The 17,409-nt window shown below is 60.3% G+C and overlaps 1 protein-coding gene across 5 annotated transcripts in view; it reads right to left on the bottom strand.

Moving 5' to 3' along the window:
* The window catches only part of LRP1 (LDL receptor related protein 1), an 80,819-nt gene extending 64,780 nt beyond the window's left edge, over positions 1-16,039 (bottom strand). For 2 of the 5 annotated variants that reach the window (XR_015281260.1, XR_015281261.1), the window contains exons 1-2: positions 15,889-16,039; positions 1,280-1,402 (exon numbers count right to left, since the gene is read on the bottom strand). Coding sequence is in view for 2 of the 5 variants with exons in the window: in XM_086870182.1 (XP_086726308.1) it covers positions 1,280-1,402; positions 15,889-15,961 (196 nt within the window). In the remaining 3 variants the exon portion in view is untranslated. Of the gene's footprint in view, positions 1-1,279; positions 1,403-10,645; positions 10,803-15,888 lie in introns of those variants that run through there. The other 3 variants (XM_086870182.1, XM_086870183.1, XM_086870184.1) reach the window with 2 other exon arrangements.
* Positions 16,040-17,409: the final 1,370 nt, after the last annotated feature.

Below are 17,409 nucleotides of genomic sequence, written 5' to 3'. Positions count from 1 at the left end.
CCCCATCCCTCCCACGGAGGGGCCGTTGCATCATTTTGCCTTAAGGAATAAACAAACCCAAAGCCAAACCAGAAACTGCTCTGGAGGAGACGATTCTGCCAAGCACAGCATGAAGTGGGAATCTGGGAGGGAGAGCTGGGACAGGGGACGAGGAAATTCTGCTGGGCCCCGTGGTGGATGTCCTGTGGCCCAAAATCCTGGGACATGGGGACAGCTGGGTCCTTGCTCCAGCCCGGCCAGAGCAGAGCTCCTGGCACAGCTGCCACCCCTGGTGTCACCACAGCTCTGACCCCTCTGCAGACACCCCCACATTCCCGTCCCTACACCTCACCTACCCCAGCCCAGCTCTGTTTCCTTCCAGAGAGGCTCCACCACCCCCAAAACACATCTGGGACAGCGATGTCGCCTTTCCAGCAGCTCCCAGGACTCCCAGAGATCTCCTTCCCTCACTCCCCATGCCCAGGAGTACCGAGGTGCTGAGGACGGGGTGACACTGCTGTCGAGTGTTCCTTCCTCATGCACATCCATTTCGATGGAAACAAACACAAATGAGTGATTCCCCGTTCCCAGGAGGCTGGTTTGGAACCATGGACGGAGGGATGGACGGACAGACGGACGGATGGATGATGGATGGATGGATGGATGGATGGATGGATGGATGGATGGATGATGGATGGATGGATGGATGGATGGATGGATGATGGATGGATGATGGATGGATAGATGGATGGGTGGATGATGGATGGATGGATGGATGGATGGATGGATGGATGGATGGATGGATGATGGATGGATGATGGATGGATGATGGATGGATGATGGATGGATGGATGGATGGATGGATGGATGGATGGATGGATGGGTGATGGATGGATGGATGGATGATGGATGATGGATGGATGGATGCATGGATGATGTATGGATGATGGATGATGGATGGATGATGGATGGATGGATGGATGGATGGATGATGGATGATGGATGGATGGAGCATGGATGATGTATGGATGATGGATGATGGATGGATGATGGATGGATGGATGGATGGATGATGGATGATGGATGGATTATGGATGGATGATGGATGGATGGATGGATGGATGGATGGATGGATGGATGGACGGATGCACAGACAGACAGAATGGACATCCCCCACCCCGAGGAGCTGCAAGGAGAGCTGAGGTAGAACGTTGTGCACCAGCCTCTCGGTGCCCTGGAACACCCATGGAGCGATGGAGCAAACCCAGAGAAGAGGATTAGGAAGGAAAAGCATACATACATATCTCGGGAGATTCATCCGAGCCATCCGGACAATCCTTCTCCCCGTCACAGCGCCAGCCCTTAGATATGCACGTAATCTGATCTTTGCATGCAAACTGTTTGGGGCTACAAGTCTTCGGTGCTGGATGAGAAAAGAAATAACGATAATAAACAACATCAGTTTCTTCCCAAGGACAAGTTGTTTCAAAAGAAAAATCAAATTTCAATTAAAGGCCGAGATTGGTTTGGGGTTTTGTGTTTGGGGGGTGCGTGGGGATGATTTCTTTCCTATGGCTTGGCAGAAGTTTGAGCCTGGCACCGGATCCATCAAGCCTGCCCCTAAGGAAAGGAGGAAATTTAAGCTGGAGCATTAATTACACCGGGAGAAAACAGGAGTCGAGCGCTGTGATGCACTCGCAGATTTTAAAGATCATTTAACTTGGATGAATTAGCTCCTGGGAGCCAGAGGCGCTTCGTTTTCTGTGCTAGGCAAGAGAAAAACAGGGAAAAAACAAGAAATTCCAAATGAGAACAAATTAAAAAGTAATGCTTTTTTAAATCATGAGGACAACAGCGGGATGAGGATCCATCCATCCCATGTCCAAGACCCCAGGGCAGCTCAGGGAAGGGTGATCCCACATTTCTGACCGGACACACAGGGAGGGAAAATGGACAGAGTGAAAAGCAACAGGAAAAGCCAAAATGCAGAGTCTGGGGAGGGAGAAAGGCTGGGAAGAGCCTCCTGTCATGGGGGGGTCGCTGAAATGGGTGGGGACATTGCACCCCAACAAAGGGAGAGGCTGAAATGGGGGGGTCACTGAAATGGGGGGGGTCAGTGAAATGGGGGGTCACTGAAATGGGGGGAGGGGTCAGTGAAATGGAGGGTCACAGAAATGGGGGTCACTGGAACGGGGGGGGTCACTGAAAATGGGGGGTCACTGAAATAGGGGGGGTCACTGAAATTGGGGGGTCACTGGAATGGGGGGGTCACTGCACCCCCCCAAACAAGGGCTGCAATGGGGGGGGTCATTGAAATGGGGGGGTCACTTGGGGTCCCTTCAAAACACAGGCTGCAGTTGGGGGTGGGGTCACTGCCGTGGGGGGGGTCACAGCCATGGGGGGGTCACAGCCATGGGGGGGGGGGGTCACTGTCATGGGGTGGGATCACTGCCATGGGGGGGGGTCACTGCCATGAGGAGGGGGGGTCAATGCCATGGGGGGGTCACTGTCATGGGGTGGGATCACTGCCATGGGGGGGTCACTGCCATGGGGAGGGGGTGTCACTGCCATGGGGGGGTCACTGCCATGGGGGGGGGGTCACTGCCATGGAGGGGGGGTCACTGCCATGGGGGGGGTCACTGCCACGGGGAGGGGGGGGTAAATGCCATGGGGAGGGGGGGTCAATGCCATGGGGGGGTCACTGTCATGGGGTGGGATCACTGCCATGGGGGGGTCACTGCCATGGGGAGGGGGGGTCAATGCCATGGGGGGGTCACTGCCATGGAGGGGGGGGTCACTCTCCAGCCGCACCCCGGGGGTGGCCGCAGCTCTTGCAAACCCAAAGCAACTGTGAGCCCTTGCTCAAGCAAAGGGAGCCACACACGCAATTCCCAAAACATTCATCTCGTGGCATCCCTGCTCTCCTGCCAAATTCCCCGCTCCCAGGATCCACTTCACTTCCTGCTCAGCCCGGGAAAGGGGGGGCTCTGTGTCTGCATCTTCCTCCTGCCGTGGGGCTGCTCCACAGCGAGGGAGCCTGCCAGGGGAGAGGATGGGGACGATGCTGTCCCTAATCCCAACCCCATCTCTGAAGGGTGGGAGGAAACCGTGTTACAACCCCGATTCCTCCTGGGAGCCGCACTGGGCTTTGCCTGATGCCGTTTGCTCTGATGGAAGCGCGGCTCCTCCTGCCAACCCTTCCCTGTTTCCCTTCCCTCCCTTCCCTCCCTTCCCTCCCTGCTCACCGGCGGCGTGGGAGCTGCTGCTCGGCACCACGGCAGGAGCTCAGCACAGCCAAGATGGAGACTGGACAGATCAAAATGGATGGAGCATCCCTGTCCTTCCCCTCCACCTTCCCTAGGCCAGAGGCACAGCCTGAGCCTGTCCCCTTCCTCCCACCGGGCTCAGGGACAGGATCCTCCTGGTCCTGATCCTCCAAATCCAGCCCTTCCACCCCCTCTTCCTGGCGGAGCTCATCTGACGCCTCCATCTCCTGGCCACAGGCGCATCCAAGGCAGGATTCATTAAGAAAACCACAGCAAAGAACTGACACTCTCCTGGGTTTCCTGCTCCTCCTCATCCTCCCAGGTCTCCAGCAGCCACAGCGTGACCCACGGGTTTCACTTCCCGAAGGAGCAGGCAGAGCTACAGGAGGGCAAATCCCTGGGAACCCATTCCCAGCTGGCTGCTCGTGGGATGGGAAACCAGGAGCTTGTTTTGGGGTCTCCAATCCTGGAGCGGGGACGCTCGGAGGAGTCAGCACCGGCATCTCCAGCAGCGGAGCACATGGGATTCCTTCCAGCATCAACACATGCTGTCCTTCCAGACAGACGGAAGGATGATCCCAGAGAGCTCCTGGACACCCAAACCCATCCCCTCCACCATTCCCAGCCACGGGAAGAGCCGGAGGCACCGCGGCCACCAGGGCTCAGGGCAGGGAGAGGATGGAAGGCCCCGAGCTCCTCGGCAACCCCACGCGTTCCCCGTCCTCGCACAGCGTGTTCCCGGCGGGTTCAATGCCCTCCTCTGCCCGCCTCGGTGCCAGGTGGACAATTAGAGAAGGTGTCTCTGTTCATGCATCCCTCGCACGGAGCCAAATTCCCTTCCCGAGCCGGGCGCTCGCCCCAGCGGCGGCGATGGCAGCGGAGCTCCGGCTCCGGGATCGGGAATAAAGGCGCCTTCATCGGCGCACAATGGGCGGCTCAGAGCGCGGCCGGGGCAGCTGCAGGGACACATCCCTGCCTTGGCAGCCAGAGGAGAGACCCCGGCTCAAAAAAGGGACTCAAAGGGGATAAAACTGCGCTAAAAACACGGCTGAAGTTTGTCAAAATAACCGAAAGATTGGGGGAACGGTGGGGAAAAAATATCCACCCAAAGGAGGGTTGAAAACGAGCAAAAAATGGTTGGAAAAAAAGGCACCAAAATGTGGCAAAAATAAAATAAAATTTTAAAAAAGGGATCTGGAAAGTGGCGAAATAACAGGGCCTCAAAAAAGGCACATAGGAAAAGGGGCCCTGAAAAGGCACAAAAATAAAGAGGTCACCAAAAAAAGGCCCTACCCCAAAAAAAGGGCCTTTCAAAAATGGGATAAAAAAAGGCCAAAAAAAAAACCCTCAAAAAAAGGGCCCCCAGAAGGTCAGAAAAACAAAAAGACCCGAAAAACAAAAAGGTCCAAAACCAAAGTGGTCCAAATAAAAGGTCCAAAACCAAAGTGGTCCAAATAAAAGGTCCAAAAAAAGCCAATTTGGGTGCAAGAAAGGGAATTGCTTTCCAGGACAGGGTGAGAACAGACGTCTCCCCAGGTGGGAAAGGGACCAAAACCATGATAACAGAGTTCCACGGACACCCAGAGGCTTTGTGTTGGAGCGTGGTGTGTTGGGAAAGAGGTTGGCAAACACAAACACCAAAAAATATCTGATTTTTTGCCTAAAATAAGAAATGGAGACCAAAACGGGCTGGTGGAGAGGTGGAGAAGCAGATCCTGGAGCAAAGGCCACGTGACCTTCAATGCACGACATAAAAACCTGGACAGACTGGGAGCAAAGCACAAAAATGTGAACTCCTGTCCTCCTTCCTCCTCAGCCCAGCTCCTCCTCCTCTCCTCGGGAGGAGGCGTCCGGCCAGGAAACGGCGCTGGCCATAAATACGGGCTGGGACGGGCGCGATTCGCAAACCAGATGTTCTGGGGGAGAAGGGAGCACAAAAGGGAGGGAATAAACCCACTCCAGAGGGAAATATTCCCACTCTGTGCTCCTCCAGGTCGCCATCCCCAGCTGAGTTGGCTGCAGCACCCCCAGAACAGGGTGGGTTGTTTGTGTTTGGGGCAATTTCGGCCTTTCCTTGGCAGAAGCTGTTCCATCAGCCAGATGAACATCACATCTTCATCCCAATGTTCCTCCTCTTCCTCCTTCCCTGTGGACTGAGGCTGAAATTCATGGCCACTTTCCCCATTTGGAGCTGAGACCCCATGGGACCCCCCCAGTGCCAGCCTGGAATCTGACACGGAGCCTTCGAGGCACAAACCCAACCACATTCAGCACACAAAATCCACCAAAACCACACCAGCCACCTGAGGCTTCGCTTCTCTCCCCCACATCGCCTGCCCTTTGTGCCCAAACTACAGAAAAAAAACAGGATTTGTTCCTTTTCTGTGTTTTCAGAACTTGCAGTGGCCTGGAGTTTCTCTGCAGCCTCTGGACAGGCGCTGGGAAAGCCAAAGCCTGGAGCTCATCCTGCTCCCTCCTCCCTGGGCTGGAGCTCCAGGCTGATCCTCAAACCCCAAATCCAGTAAATTTTCCGGCTCCCAAAAGCTGAACCGGTTAATAGAGACATTTAAAATACCAACCCCTCAGGTTTGAGGCACATTTTTCCAGGGGGGGGGGAAAGGGAAAAGGAAAGCTCAGCTGTTTGTTTTGCATTTAAACACACGATACCAAAACAATTCAAATGCATTTTTGCAATTCTTCCATCCGGCCCCCTCCGAATAGGGAAGATTCAAACCAGATCCCTGCTCCAGAGCTTCCAGGACCGACAGGGCTCCCGGCCATTCCCGCTGGAGAAGCCGCAGGTATGTGGCCGGGCTGGGGGAGGGGGATGGCCGATTGCTAAGTAAATATTGACTTTAAAATACGATTTTTCCCCACTTTTCCCTTCAATTCCGACTATGGCATTGGAATCACGAGGCATTCGCCTTCCTTAAACAAAATGAAAAGGATTATTTGGAGAAGGCAAGCCTGGCTGTGCTGTGCCAGAGGTGTTGGAATGGCTGTTCTGTGCCATTCCTGGGACAGGCTCTGGCTGGATGTGGGTGTTCACTCCAGTTCTCCCCCTTTTTGGAACCCCCGAGGAGACAACAACAAATCCAACCAAATCCAGGCCCTGCCATCACCTCAGCCCCAGCATTCCAGCGCTTCTCTGGTTTTCCATCCCTGGTTTCTACCCACGTTCCCAGCCCTGACCAAGGGATGACGCCGATGGGAAGCAGCTGGAAGATCCCACCTGCCCCCAGAGCCATCCTGGGCTATGGGCAGGGCTGTCACCCCCCTGTCACATCCCAGAGGGACATCCCAGGGCTCAGCACCCTCTGCTCATCCATCCCCAGATCCCACCAGCACATCCCTGGCCCTTTCCCACTGGTCATGTTCCACACATTGTCCCGTGATTGCCCACCTGGACTGTCCCCACGGCAAGGGACACCCGTCCCTCCCCATGGGACACGGACTGGGAGCCACTGGAGCCCCACAGCGGCTACCCAGAGATGCCACCCCAATGTCCCCCTTCGGGAGCAGCGGAGGTGACAACTCCAGAGCCCCCAGCAGCCCCACGACACCCCCACTGGGATGGGATCGCCAGCAGCCAGGACCTGCCTCCAAACCCAGACAAAGGAGCAGAGCGAGGATGGGGGGGACGGAGAGGAGGAGGAGGAGGAGGAGGAGGAGGAGGAGGAGGAGGAGGATGGACGGGCGAGCGCATCCCAAGGGAGGCAGGAGATGGAGGCAGGGAGCTGCCCACAGCATCCCCGTGGAGGGGGAAGGGGGAATAAAATCATATTGCGGCTCCCAGGGCTGCGTCCATCCCGCAGCTCCGCATCACCTGACTTCAAACGCATCCGGGGGGAGACGATTTCCATGCAAACACATCAGGAAATCTGCGAGGAATGCGCTCCCCCCTCGCCCAGCCCCTTCCCCTCCCGCTCCCCAGGCTCCAGCAGCTCCGCCGCCTTCAGATGAAATCCATTAAAAAGAAGGGAAGAAAAAAAAAAAAAAAAAAAAATGGGGAATAAAGGAAAGATTTGCATTTTAAACCAAATTCAGGAGCCGGGAGAGCCGTGCCGGAGCGCGATCCCCTCCCGCCTCCAGCCCCACCGAGAGTCCGCAGCAGAACGAGATGAAAAATGGCAGGAGATGGAGCCAGATGAAATGAAAGCTCCAGCACTGCCAGAACTGGGGATAATAATAATAATAATAATAATAATAAAAGAAAAAAATAAAAAAAAAATTAAAAAATAGCTGTATCATCCAGACTGAGGTGGGGAGGGGCAGAAGGGGCAGCTCCAGCCCCACAGCCGGGGGGATTCAAGGGAGAATCCCACTTTTTTGGTATCTTTCTTTTTGCAGCTTATCTGCAATTTAAATGGGGAAAAAAGGCGGGGGGGGGGAAGGAAAAAAGAGAAAGAAAAAAGCATTTGCAGCCAGGAGAAAGAGGTTTAAGTCCTCTGGGTGCAGTTGGATGGGCTGCAGCCGGCCCTGGCCTGTGGCCATCCCTGCCAGGGTGCCCCGTGTCCCCTTTTTCCTTCCCCGTGTCCCCTTTTTCCTTCCTCAGAGCAGGGATGGGGAGGGGGCAGAGCCTCCCACCTCCCCTACCTGCCCAGGCTTTATTCCCTGTATTTATCCAGGAGTGGGATGTTTATACCCTGGGCAGTTGGGAACCCAAACAGGATCCGCAGTGGTTATTTATGGCCTGTGGCTGGAGCTGATAACGCTCCCTCCAGAGCCCTGCCTGCGCCGGGAATAAAGCAATTCCACAGGATAGATTAATAGGCATTTCATCCCGGCAGCTGGGAGGGAGGGAGGGAGGGGAGGCTGCCGGGGGCTTGGTGGGGCAGGAGGGTCCGTGCTTCCTCCTGCCGGGCCGGGCATCAGCTCGCCAAGGCTTTCAAAGGGCTGGAGCCCGGCCAGAACCATTGGCCTTAATTCATTAGTCAACTCAATTTCGCTGCCTCCGCAAATAAGGACTTTGTCTGGGATGGGGAAACGGAGCAGAGCAGCTATTGTGCCCTGGGAGCGGGCAGAAAGGGCCCTTTGAGAGGACACTCTGCTGGAATAAAAGTCACTTTTATCCCAGAATAATTAGCATGCTCTGAGTACACTAATTATTCCGGCATAAAGGGACTTTTATTCCCAAGCAGCGCGGGCCGTGCGGGGAGTTGCTCTGGATTCAGCTCCACCTGCCCGTGTGAATGCAGCCAGGGATGATCCAGCTGGGATTTGGGATCCTTGGGGTGGCCTCACCTGTGGGTCCTCACTGGGGGTCCCACCTCAGCCAAGGGCAGGGAAATGTCACCCCCCAGGAGAAGCTGGATGCTCCGAGAGGCCGGAGAACAGCAAGAAGGGCATGAGGACACGGAGATCCAGACCTGTTCCAAGCCTCCAAGTCACCTCCTGAGGTCCCCTTGGGCACCAGGGTCCCCTGGGGGACCTCAGAGCATCTCCCAGCTCTGGGGAGCACAAGGTCACGGAGCCACCGTCACACGGCGCAATCTCCTGGCGCTTCAAGGTCTCTCCAGGGATAACAACCCCTGACAACACCCTGGCCCTGCCCTGCTCCTGCCAGGCTGTCACCAAGTCCCATCCCAGTCCCCAAAACCAAGCCCAACCAGCCCGCAGGGCACATCTCCGGTCACCCATCGGCTCCTCGGCACAGCGAGCACGTGCTGCCGGTGAGGGCAAAGCTCTGGGGATTCCTTGACAGCACATCCTGGAAAAGCAGGTCCTGCACGGCTTCCAGGTGGCAGCTGCTCCACTGGAAAAACATCCCTGGCACGGTGAAATGTCCCATCTGTCTGTAACTGGTACAAACGGTGGGAGAGGAATTGGCACAGCCGTCCCTGAGCTGATGCTGCGCCCCAGATGCCGCCTGACCCCTTGGCATCTCCAGCGGATGCTCCCGGGGGCTTCCTGCGGGTCAGGGATCCTGCTTCTGCTGGTTTTAACTTCTATACGTTGCAAGAAAAGAAAATTTAGGATTTTATGCAGCCGAAAGGGCGCAGGGCTGGGCAAGGGCCGATGGCACCAGGGCGGCTGCGGAGGAGAGCACGGCGCTGGTGAGTAAGCAGCGCCGGGCTCCAAATCCGCTCTTCCCGGGGGAAAACGCGCTCCAGGCCGGCAGAGGAGAGGCTGAGCAAACCCATCTGGAAGGGCCGGGGGCTGCGGCAGGAAGCGGGGCCTGGGCGTGGGCACCGACCCAAGGATGCGGAGCCGGCCCCGGGGCGGAGGCGGCGGCACAGCCCCGCTCCAGGCGGCGCTGGCCCCGGTGCCCCGCAGCATCCGCCCGGCCGCTGGGAAGGCGGCTGGAGCGGGAAGTATTAAACCCAAGTGCTTCCTTTTCCAAACAATAAAAAAGCACCGCGACACCCGCCGGGAGGAAACCCTTCACAGCCTTTCCCTGCGCTGGGGGCCGGAGGGGTGCAGCTCCCAGTGCCTGGAGAGGACGGGACCACCGTAAGCACCGGGGTTTGGGGTGTCTGTGCCCCCCCGGTCAGAGCCCCCAAGTGTCATAAATCACCTGGAGCGGCTCGCCCGGCAGTGACAGAGCCAGGGACGGCCAAGGGGTGTTGACACGGGCAGCAGGGGATGGGAGAGATGCCCCAGCAGAGGCTGGAGTGGGTGGGCACGCATTGGCAGCACTCAGGGTGGGCAGAGGAGCGTCCTGCTGCTCCCCAGCACCAGGGCTTGTGTCCCTCTGCCATCCTTTAGACCACAAAATTGCAATTCTGAGGAAATCACAGGGAAACAGAGGCAGGGGACACCAGGAGGGACTCGGTCCTGAGGTGCAGGGCCAGGGGTGCAGACACTCCTGCGCGAGCTGTGGCCACGCTGTTGGCCACCTGTGACTGCTGGTGGCCCGAATGAGCCACGTGTGACCCAGGAGCACCAGCCCATGCCCACGAACAAAGGGCTGCAGGTAAATGGGTGAGATTGATGCAATCCAAATCTCTCAGCACATTTCAGTTTTTGCCTGGCAGCCCCCAACAAACAAACCCGGCCACCCCCAGGGAGGCTGGGGCATGGGGGCAGCAGCAGGATGGCTCCAAAAGCCTCCCCCAGCTGGAATCCTCCTCGACTCCGTCACCAAGGGATGGATGGCCAAGCCCTGAGTCCAAGAGCAGTGACTCCTCTCCACCTCCTGCAACTGCAGCCCCCCAATTCAACAGCAGCCCCCACATCCGCCCCCCACCTGCCCAGCTCTGGCACACCCAGGATGTGACCCCCAACACCTGCCCATCCTCACCATGGTCTCATTTGGAGAAACAGCATCTGGCAAGTGCCTAATTAGTCCACTCAATTAAAGATGCAACTTCCAACTCAATTAGACTCCCTCCCAGACATCCACAATTCCCACTGCTGCCCCAGTCCATGCGCTCTGGACATCACAGACCTGCTCTCACCTTGCTGACACACCCCGGAGCGCGGGATGCTCTTCCCATCCCTCCCCTCGGTGTCACTGCAAGCACGGTCCTACCGGAGAAGCTCGGAGCTGCCAGCAAGGTCATTATCCAACAATTCTGCTGCCAGCCCCAGGAGCAGTGCTGGGACTGTCTGTGATCCTGCACAGCATCTGCATGACTGCAGCTCCAGCCTGCTCCGTTCCCTGGCTCAGGAAGGACGCTGGAGTCTATATTTAGCCCTAAAAATGGTCAGACCACGTTGGGGAACACAACCTCTCACGATGGAACAACATCCAGAACAGCCTTCACAGCCCACCCTGTGCTTTTATTTCAAAAATAGTCACACAGCAAAGAAAACAACGAGTTTGAGCCGAATTAGAAAACGCTGAAAATATTCGGTGCGGCCGCAGGTCGGGCTGCCCAGAAGCGCTGCGTGGAAAGGGCTGGAGAGTTAAAGTCAACAGCAAAACCTGGGCTGTAAATAGCTCGAGGTGGCTTTGGATTGCAAAATCCCAGGGAGAGGGGAAAAAACAAGCTGCATTTGGGCAGATGCTCTGTTTGGGAGAGCCTGAGGATGGCAGCGCTGGATGCAAAACGTCCCCGGGCACTCGGCAAGGCCACGGCACCATCGGCCACCAAGCCCAAGTCCCTGGAGAGGGATGTCCTTGGGAACACAGCTGGAGACGCTCTCTGGGAGGTGATGGAGATAAAATTTGTCCCAAGCACAAGGAGAGTCCTGTCTGCCTGGAAAAGGCAGGACTGTGGGAAGGAAACAGGCTGATGCATCTGCTGCTCACAGTCCAAGCCAGCCGCCACTCCTGGGGTCAGCACCCACTCCAAGGAGCCCATTCCCAACCCTGGGAATTCAGCTGGATTCATCCCAGGCACGTCAGGGGAGCCCCATGGCTGGGAGAGCACTCGGCTTGGCAGGCAGCTCTCGCAGAGACTCAGGGCTCTGAGCCCGGCAGGGTTGGGAGGTCTGGGGGTCACAGAGAAAGGATTTATCTGCACCAGGAAAGTGCTTGGAGTGGATCTGGGAACTGAAATCATCTCCATGCCTGGAAGAGGAACCTCTTGCCCCATGACAAAGCCACGGGCTCATCGTTGTGCTGACTGAGCAGGATGTGGCACATCCTGTGTGTCCCCACCTCTCCCGGGCACTCCGCGGCTCCCGAGGCTGGGATTTCGGGAAGCACCTCCCGTGCACCCCCTTGCTGGGCAAAGGACACTTGCAGAACCACCCCGCACCGTTCTGGAGAGGCTCTGTCCAAAAGAACATCCGAGGGCTTGGGAAAGCTCCCCAAAGGCACAGCCAAAGCCCTGGAGTGCCATGGGGGTCACAGACACGGGCACAGCTCCTGCTGCCTCCCAGCACAGCCAAACCCCGGTGTGGTCACCACCCCCAGGGGCAGGCAGGGACCCCACGAGCTGTCCCATTCCTCGTGGAGCATCCCAGAGCTCACAAGATGCTGGCAAGGATCAGAAGCTCCACTTGATAGCTGGAGCAGGTCCCTCCTCACCAGGATGAGCCTCATGGGAGGCACCGGGCAGCCACGGGGCAGGCGAGTGCTGGCACAGACCCCAGTGCCCGATACCCTCACCCTGCCACCACCACCATCACCCCTACAGATGCTACCAGTGCTCCCAGTTTCTACCCAAAGGCCCTCACCCTGCCCACCCTCCATCCCCTCCCCACCTCACTGAGCACTGGGAGGTGACCTGGATGTTGTCACAACCTTGGGGGGCAGCAAGGTCCCCCCATGCCCTCCTGGAGGGGAAGGAGCCACGGTCCTTCCCCAAACACCCTCATCCCAGCCAGTGGGAGGACAGATTTTGGGAGCCAACCCTCTGTCCTCAAAGCTTCTTGTGCCACCACCCCATCCCCTCAGCTGACTCCAGGGCTGTTTTCGGGACCCCACCCAGCAGCTGGTTTACGCAGCTTTTCCCTTAATTTGTCTCTGATTTTCCGCTCCAATCCTGCTGTTCCTGTGAGGAGAGAGGAATGCTGGTGCAGCAGAGCAGAGCCTGGACAGCCCCATTGGGCAACCACGGGTCAGGCATGGGCTGGGGGCAAAGAGGAAGCATGGAACGCCAGCTGGAGCCTCCAGAGGAGGATGCTCCTCCAGAGGAGGAACCAGGGCCTTGGAGGCACAGGGAGGACCTGGGTGGTTTTGCTCCCCATCATCCCAACCCATACTTAACACTGGAGGAAAAGCATCACCAGCTGGAGCAGCCCCCGCTCCTTCCCAGTTCGCAGGCTCCCCCGGAGCACATGGAAGCAGCACGGAGAGAACACGAGGAGCGAGTGGTGGGGCTGAGACACCGAAGGCGAGGGGGCTGCCACAGCTGCTCCCACCCCCGCGCCGCCCACTGCGCCTCAGGAGCTTCGGAAGCGGCGAGGAGGCAACGCCTCGGCTTCACCCCAAAGCTGGCACCGCTGCCAGGGATGCTCCAGCGCTGCCCCGTCCTCTCCACGTCACGGACGGGGAGCACGTGGGATGGGGGCCAGAGCCCGGCCTCTCACCGGACACCACAGCGGCTCCAGGCACCTCTCGCCCAGGGGGCTACTGGAGCCCCAAATGTCCTGCTGGGATGCTCCACACAGGAATGCCGGACACCCCTCCGGACACAGCACAGAGGAACCCCCAGCCATTGCCCAGGGACAGCCCCTCCAGCAGCTCCTTCTCCTCCCAGCACCCCAAACCTCCACTCTTCACCTCCACTGAACCCAGCGCAGCTCCTGGCGTGTCCATGCACGCTCAGGGAAGCAGCGTGTGCACACCCACACGTGTGCACACACAGCAACACACGGAAAAACACCTGGGAACACACAGGTACGCTTGGGAACACCTGGGAACACACAGGAGCACACACAGGCACACAACGGGACAGGCCAGACCACCAAGGTGGCGAGAGGGAAGTGCTGCACCAAAATAACCCTTAACCACAAGTATTTCCAAAACAGGAGCAGAGTGATCCCTGCCTGCCCTGACTCCACTCCTGGGGCTCTGCCACCACAGGGCCCAGGGATGCCCCACACCACACCGGGAAGCGGTGAAGGACCGGGCAGACAGGAGCTGCACACCGGTGCCCTTTGCTCCCCATGGAAGAGCTTCCTCCCAGCCCACGGCTGGACTTTGTCCTCCTCTTCTCCAGGAACAAGAAAAGAGTTTCCAGAGCTGCAAACAGAGGCGGTGAGTGTGAGGAATTGGCTCTCCAGACAAGGATGGGAACCAGTACCCTGCTCCAAATGGCATCCTGGCCTCTCCCAGAGCCCCAGCTGGCTACATCAGGGAAACCAGAGCCCAGCCAGGGCCACCAGGGTTGAGGCACCAGCTCAGGTGGTACCTTGGTGGCACATTCTGCCTCCTAAGCAGCCCAACCACATGGTTACAGGGCCTCCACATCCGCCACATGCCTTTACATCCTCCCACCCACAGGTTCACGCAGCTCCCAGCACCCCGAGGTGCTGGAACAGCACCTCGTCCCCATCACAAAGGGGAGCCCCTCGGGAGGGGGACATGCACCAGTAGGGAGGGGTGTCTCTGCCCTACTCCAGCTCCTGGGATGTGGAGAAGAGGATGGAGGAACTTCCCTCCAGCTCATCATCTTTCCGCAGCCTCGTTTCCAAAGGCAACGCAGCTTATGCAATGAGCGATGCCTCCCTTCCGCCCCCACCAACTTCTGGATCCGCCGGCTGCTCCGAGCCACCTCCGAGCGGGGATGATGCCTCGGGTCCCTGGAGGGGTGACCCCAGAGGCCTCAGCTCTTGGCCACCTGCACCGCTGAGCTCACCAGGCGGGTGCCAGCGGCTCAATCAGCCCTGCAGGTGCCACCGAGGGGGGGCTGCAGGGTGCCCTGAGCTGCTCCGCTCCTGTCACCTCCCTCCAAGGGACACAGATCAAGCGTCCACACCCCCAGTAGGGTGAGGAGGGGCTGGAGGATGGAAACCGCAGGCTCCGGCCTCCTGCAGCCCCAGACATGAATCTGGGGCAGGGATCTGGCGTTTGCCCAAACCTCCTTCTCCTCCTCCATCCCTCTGACCCAGCAACGGGTCATCTACTGCCACGACACCAAATCCCTTCTGCTTTCCTCCAAGGTGGGCAAAGAAATGGGACAGAAAAATTTCCCTCCAAAAAAAAAACCACAAAAACCCCACAAAACCTCTCGTTCCTCCATCATTCTGGCCTCTCATTTCTCCAGGCCATTCCCATGCGGACAGAGGGGAATCCGTCACAGGAAAGCCGAGACCCCCCCCCCCAATTTCCCTGCTTTTGAAGGGAAAAACAGCCCTGCGCGTCCAAGCGTTGCGAGGAACTTCGCCACGGCCGCCGGTTCCCGGCTGGATCCGCTGCCAGCGCGGAGCACGGGCGCTGCCAAGAGTGGCCCCTCGCACATTCCCAGCCTGGCCATGGAGCTGACGAGCTCAAGTATTTACTGAATAGATCAATAAGGGCCGGGAACGCGACGTGCGCGGCTTGGGAACGAGCGCCTGGCAAGGAGCTGGATGGACCGATGGGGGGAGGATGGACAGACGGACGGACGGACAGGGGGACGGACAGCCCGCTCGCTGGATAAACACATTCCCAATGCCACCAGGCCCGGTCACAGCCAAACTCCGCAGCCGGGAGTCGCGGCTCCGGGAGAAGCAGCCCCGGTTATGCAAGAGCGGGAGCGTGGGGCGAGGCCGAGCTGTCACGGGCACCCCGGGGACCGGTGGGACCTTGGCCCCGGCCACCCCCGGGACACCGGGACCCCCGGCCCCGGCTCCCGCAGCGGTGCTGAGCTCCAACTTTTCTGCTTGGCTGAGGGGAAAACTTTGGATTCCAGAGGAAAATGGGATGGAAGGCGGGTGGGAGCCAGGGGAACGGGCAGAGAGGAGAAAACGGGGAGCGCCAGCGAGCGGCCCCCGCGGCTGCGGGGAGACGGGGCGGGAGACGCACCGTGCGCTGCGGAGGGGTGCGGGGAGAACGCGCCTCCCCAGCCCGGCCCGCTGCCCCCCGCTGCCCCCCGGTCCCTCCGGTGTCCCCACGGCGCGGCGGGGCCGGGCTGCGCTCGCTCTGCTTTGTCACAGCGGCGGCGGCGCGGGGGGGACGCGCGGCGCCCCCCGCCCCCTCCCCGGCCCGGCCGAGCCCCGCGCCCCCGACAGCGGCTGCGGGGCCTCCCCCTCCCCGCCGGTGTCCCCCCCCCCTCCCCGCCGGTATCGCCCCGCGGGGATCCGGCCCCGCCGCCCCCCGACTCACCTTCGAGGGCGCGGGCGGCGGGCGCGGCCAGCAGGGCCAGGAGGCTCCCGGCGAGGGCCAGCAGCGGCCCCATGCCGGCGGCTCGGCGGCGGCTCCTCACGCCGTGCTGCCCGTGGGGCGGCGCGTCCCGGGCCCGCGCACCGACATCCGCGGGGGGCGGGCGGGGGCGGGCCGGCGGCCGGGCCGGGCCGGGCCGGGGGGCGGGCGGACCCTCCGGGCTGGGCGGCGGCGGCGAGGCCGGGGGGCGGCGGGGGATGGGGGGGGGGGGGTCTGCGCGCGCCGCCGCCGCGGCGGAGGGAGGGCGGTGAATGGGGGGGGGGGGATGGAGCGCGCGCCGCCGCCCGCCTGACGTCACCGGGCTGGAGCCGCCGCCGCCGAGGACGGGAACGGGGGGGGGGGGGGGGGGGGCGCGGGGGGGACACGCGCGTGGCGTTGGGGGGGGGGGTCCCTACGCGCATGCGCGTGATGTGCCGGGGCTGCGCCCCCCGGTGGGTGTGGGCAGGGACAGGGTCCGGGCAGGGGTCCGGTATCGGTCTCGGTATCGGTCTCGGTCTCGGTATGGTACGGGCAGGGGTCCGGTGTCGGTGTCGGTATGGTACGGGCAGGGGTCCGGTGTCGGTATCAGTGTCACTATGGTACAGGCGGAGATCCGGTACGAGTCTCGGTGTCAGTATGGTCCAGGATCCGGTGCCGGTGTCGGTATGGGTGTCGGTATGGTACGAGCAGGGGGTCGGGGCCGTGGCCGGATCCGGGCCCGGGGCGGGCGCCGGGGCCGGTGTGATACGGGCAGGGAGCCGGTGTGATACGGGCAGGGAGCCGGTGTGATCCAGGTCCAGCGCTGCGGCTCCCGCGGCCACACGCGGTGCCGGCCCGCGATGCCGCTCCAGCCCCCGGCCCGTCCCCGCTGTGTTGGCCCCCGTTCCCCCCAGGGGCGGGGGAGGCCCAGCTCCCCTCTACCTGCACACGGTACCGGCTGCGGGTCAGAGACGGACGAGGCAGCAGGACCCTCATCGTCCCCAAGGGCAGCGGAACCCTCGCCGTCCTCTCCGGGCTGCAGGACTCTCGCTGTCCCCCCGGGCAGTGGGCCCTTCACCATCCCCAAAGGCAACAGGAGCCTCGCCATTCTCCCAGGATGGCAAAACCATCACCGCCCCCAAGGGCGGCGGGACCCTGACCGTTCCCCCAGGGCAGCAGGACCCTCACTGTGTCCGAGAGTAGTGGGACCCTCACTGTCCCCCCCGGGCAGGGGGTCTCTCGTCACCCCCCAGTGCACAGGACCCTCGCCGCCCGCCAGCCGTCCTTGCGGGGGCTACAGGAGTGAGGCTCAGGGCCGGGGGCCAGAAGAGCAGACCCCCATCATGGGGGTCCCGTTATCCGCAAGGCCGGCCATCACTCACCCAACTCCGGCTTTGACTGAGAACCGTGACGTCAGAGCCAGAACCGTGACGTCACCCACGGCCCATTCCGCTGCCTGCGTGGGCCCGGGGCCGAGGAGGGAGATGGGCAACGGTGCCCGCCCCG

Source organism: Cyanistes caeruleus, chromosome 32 (assembly GCF_971803275.1).
Source record: "Cyanistes caeruleus chromosome 32, bCyaCae1.hap1.1, whole genome shotgun sequence".
Taxonomy (NCBI): domain Eukaryota; kingdom Metazoa; phylum Chordata; class Aves; order Passeriformes; family Paridae; genus Cyanistes; species Cyanistes caeruleus.
The sequence above is the reverse complement of the archived record's forward strand: the minus strand, read 5'-3'. Positions and strand labels throughout refer to the sequence as shown.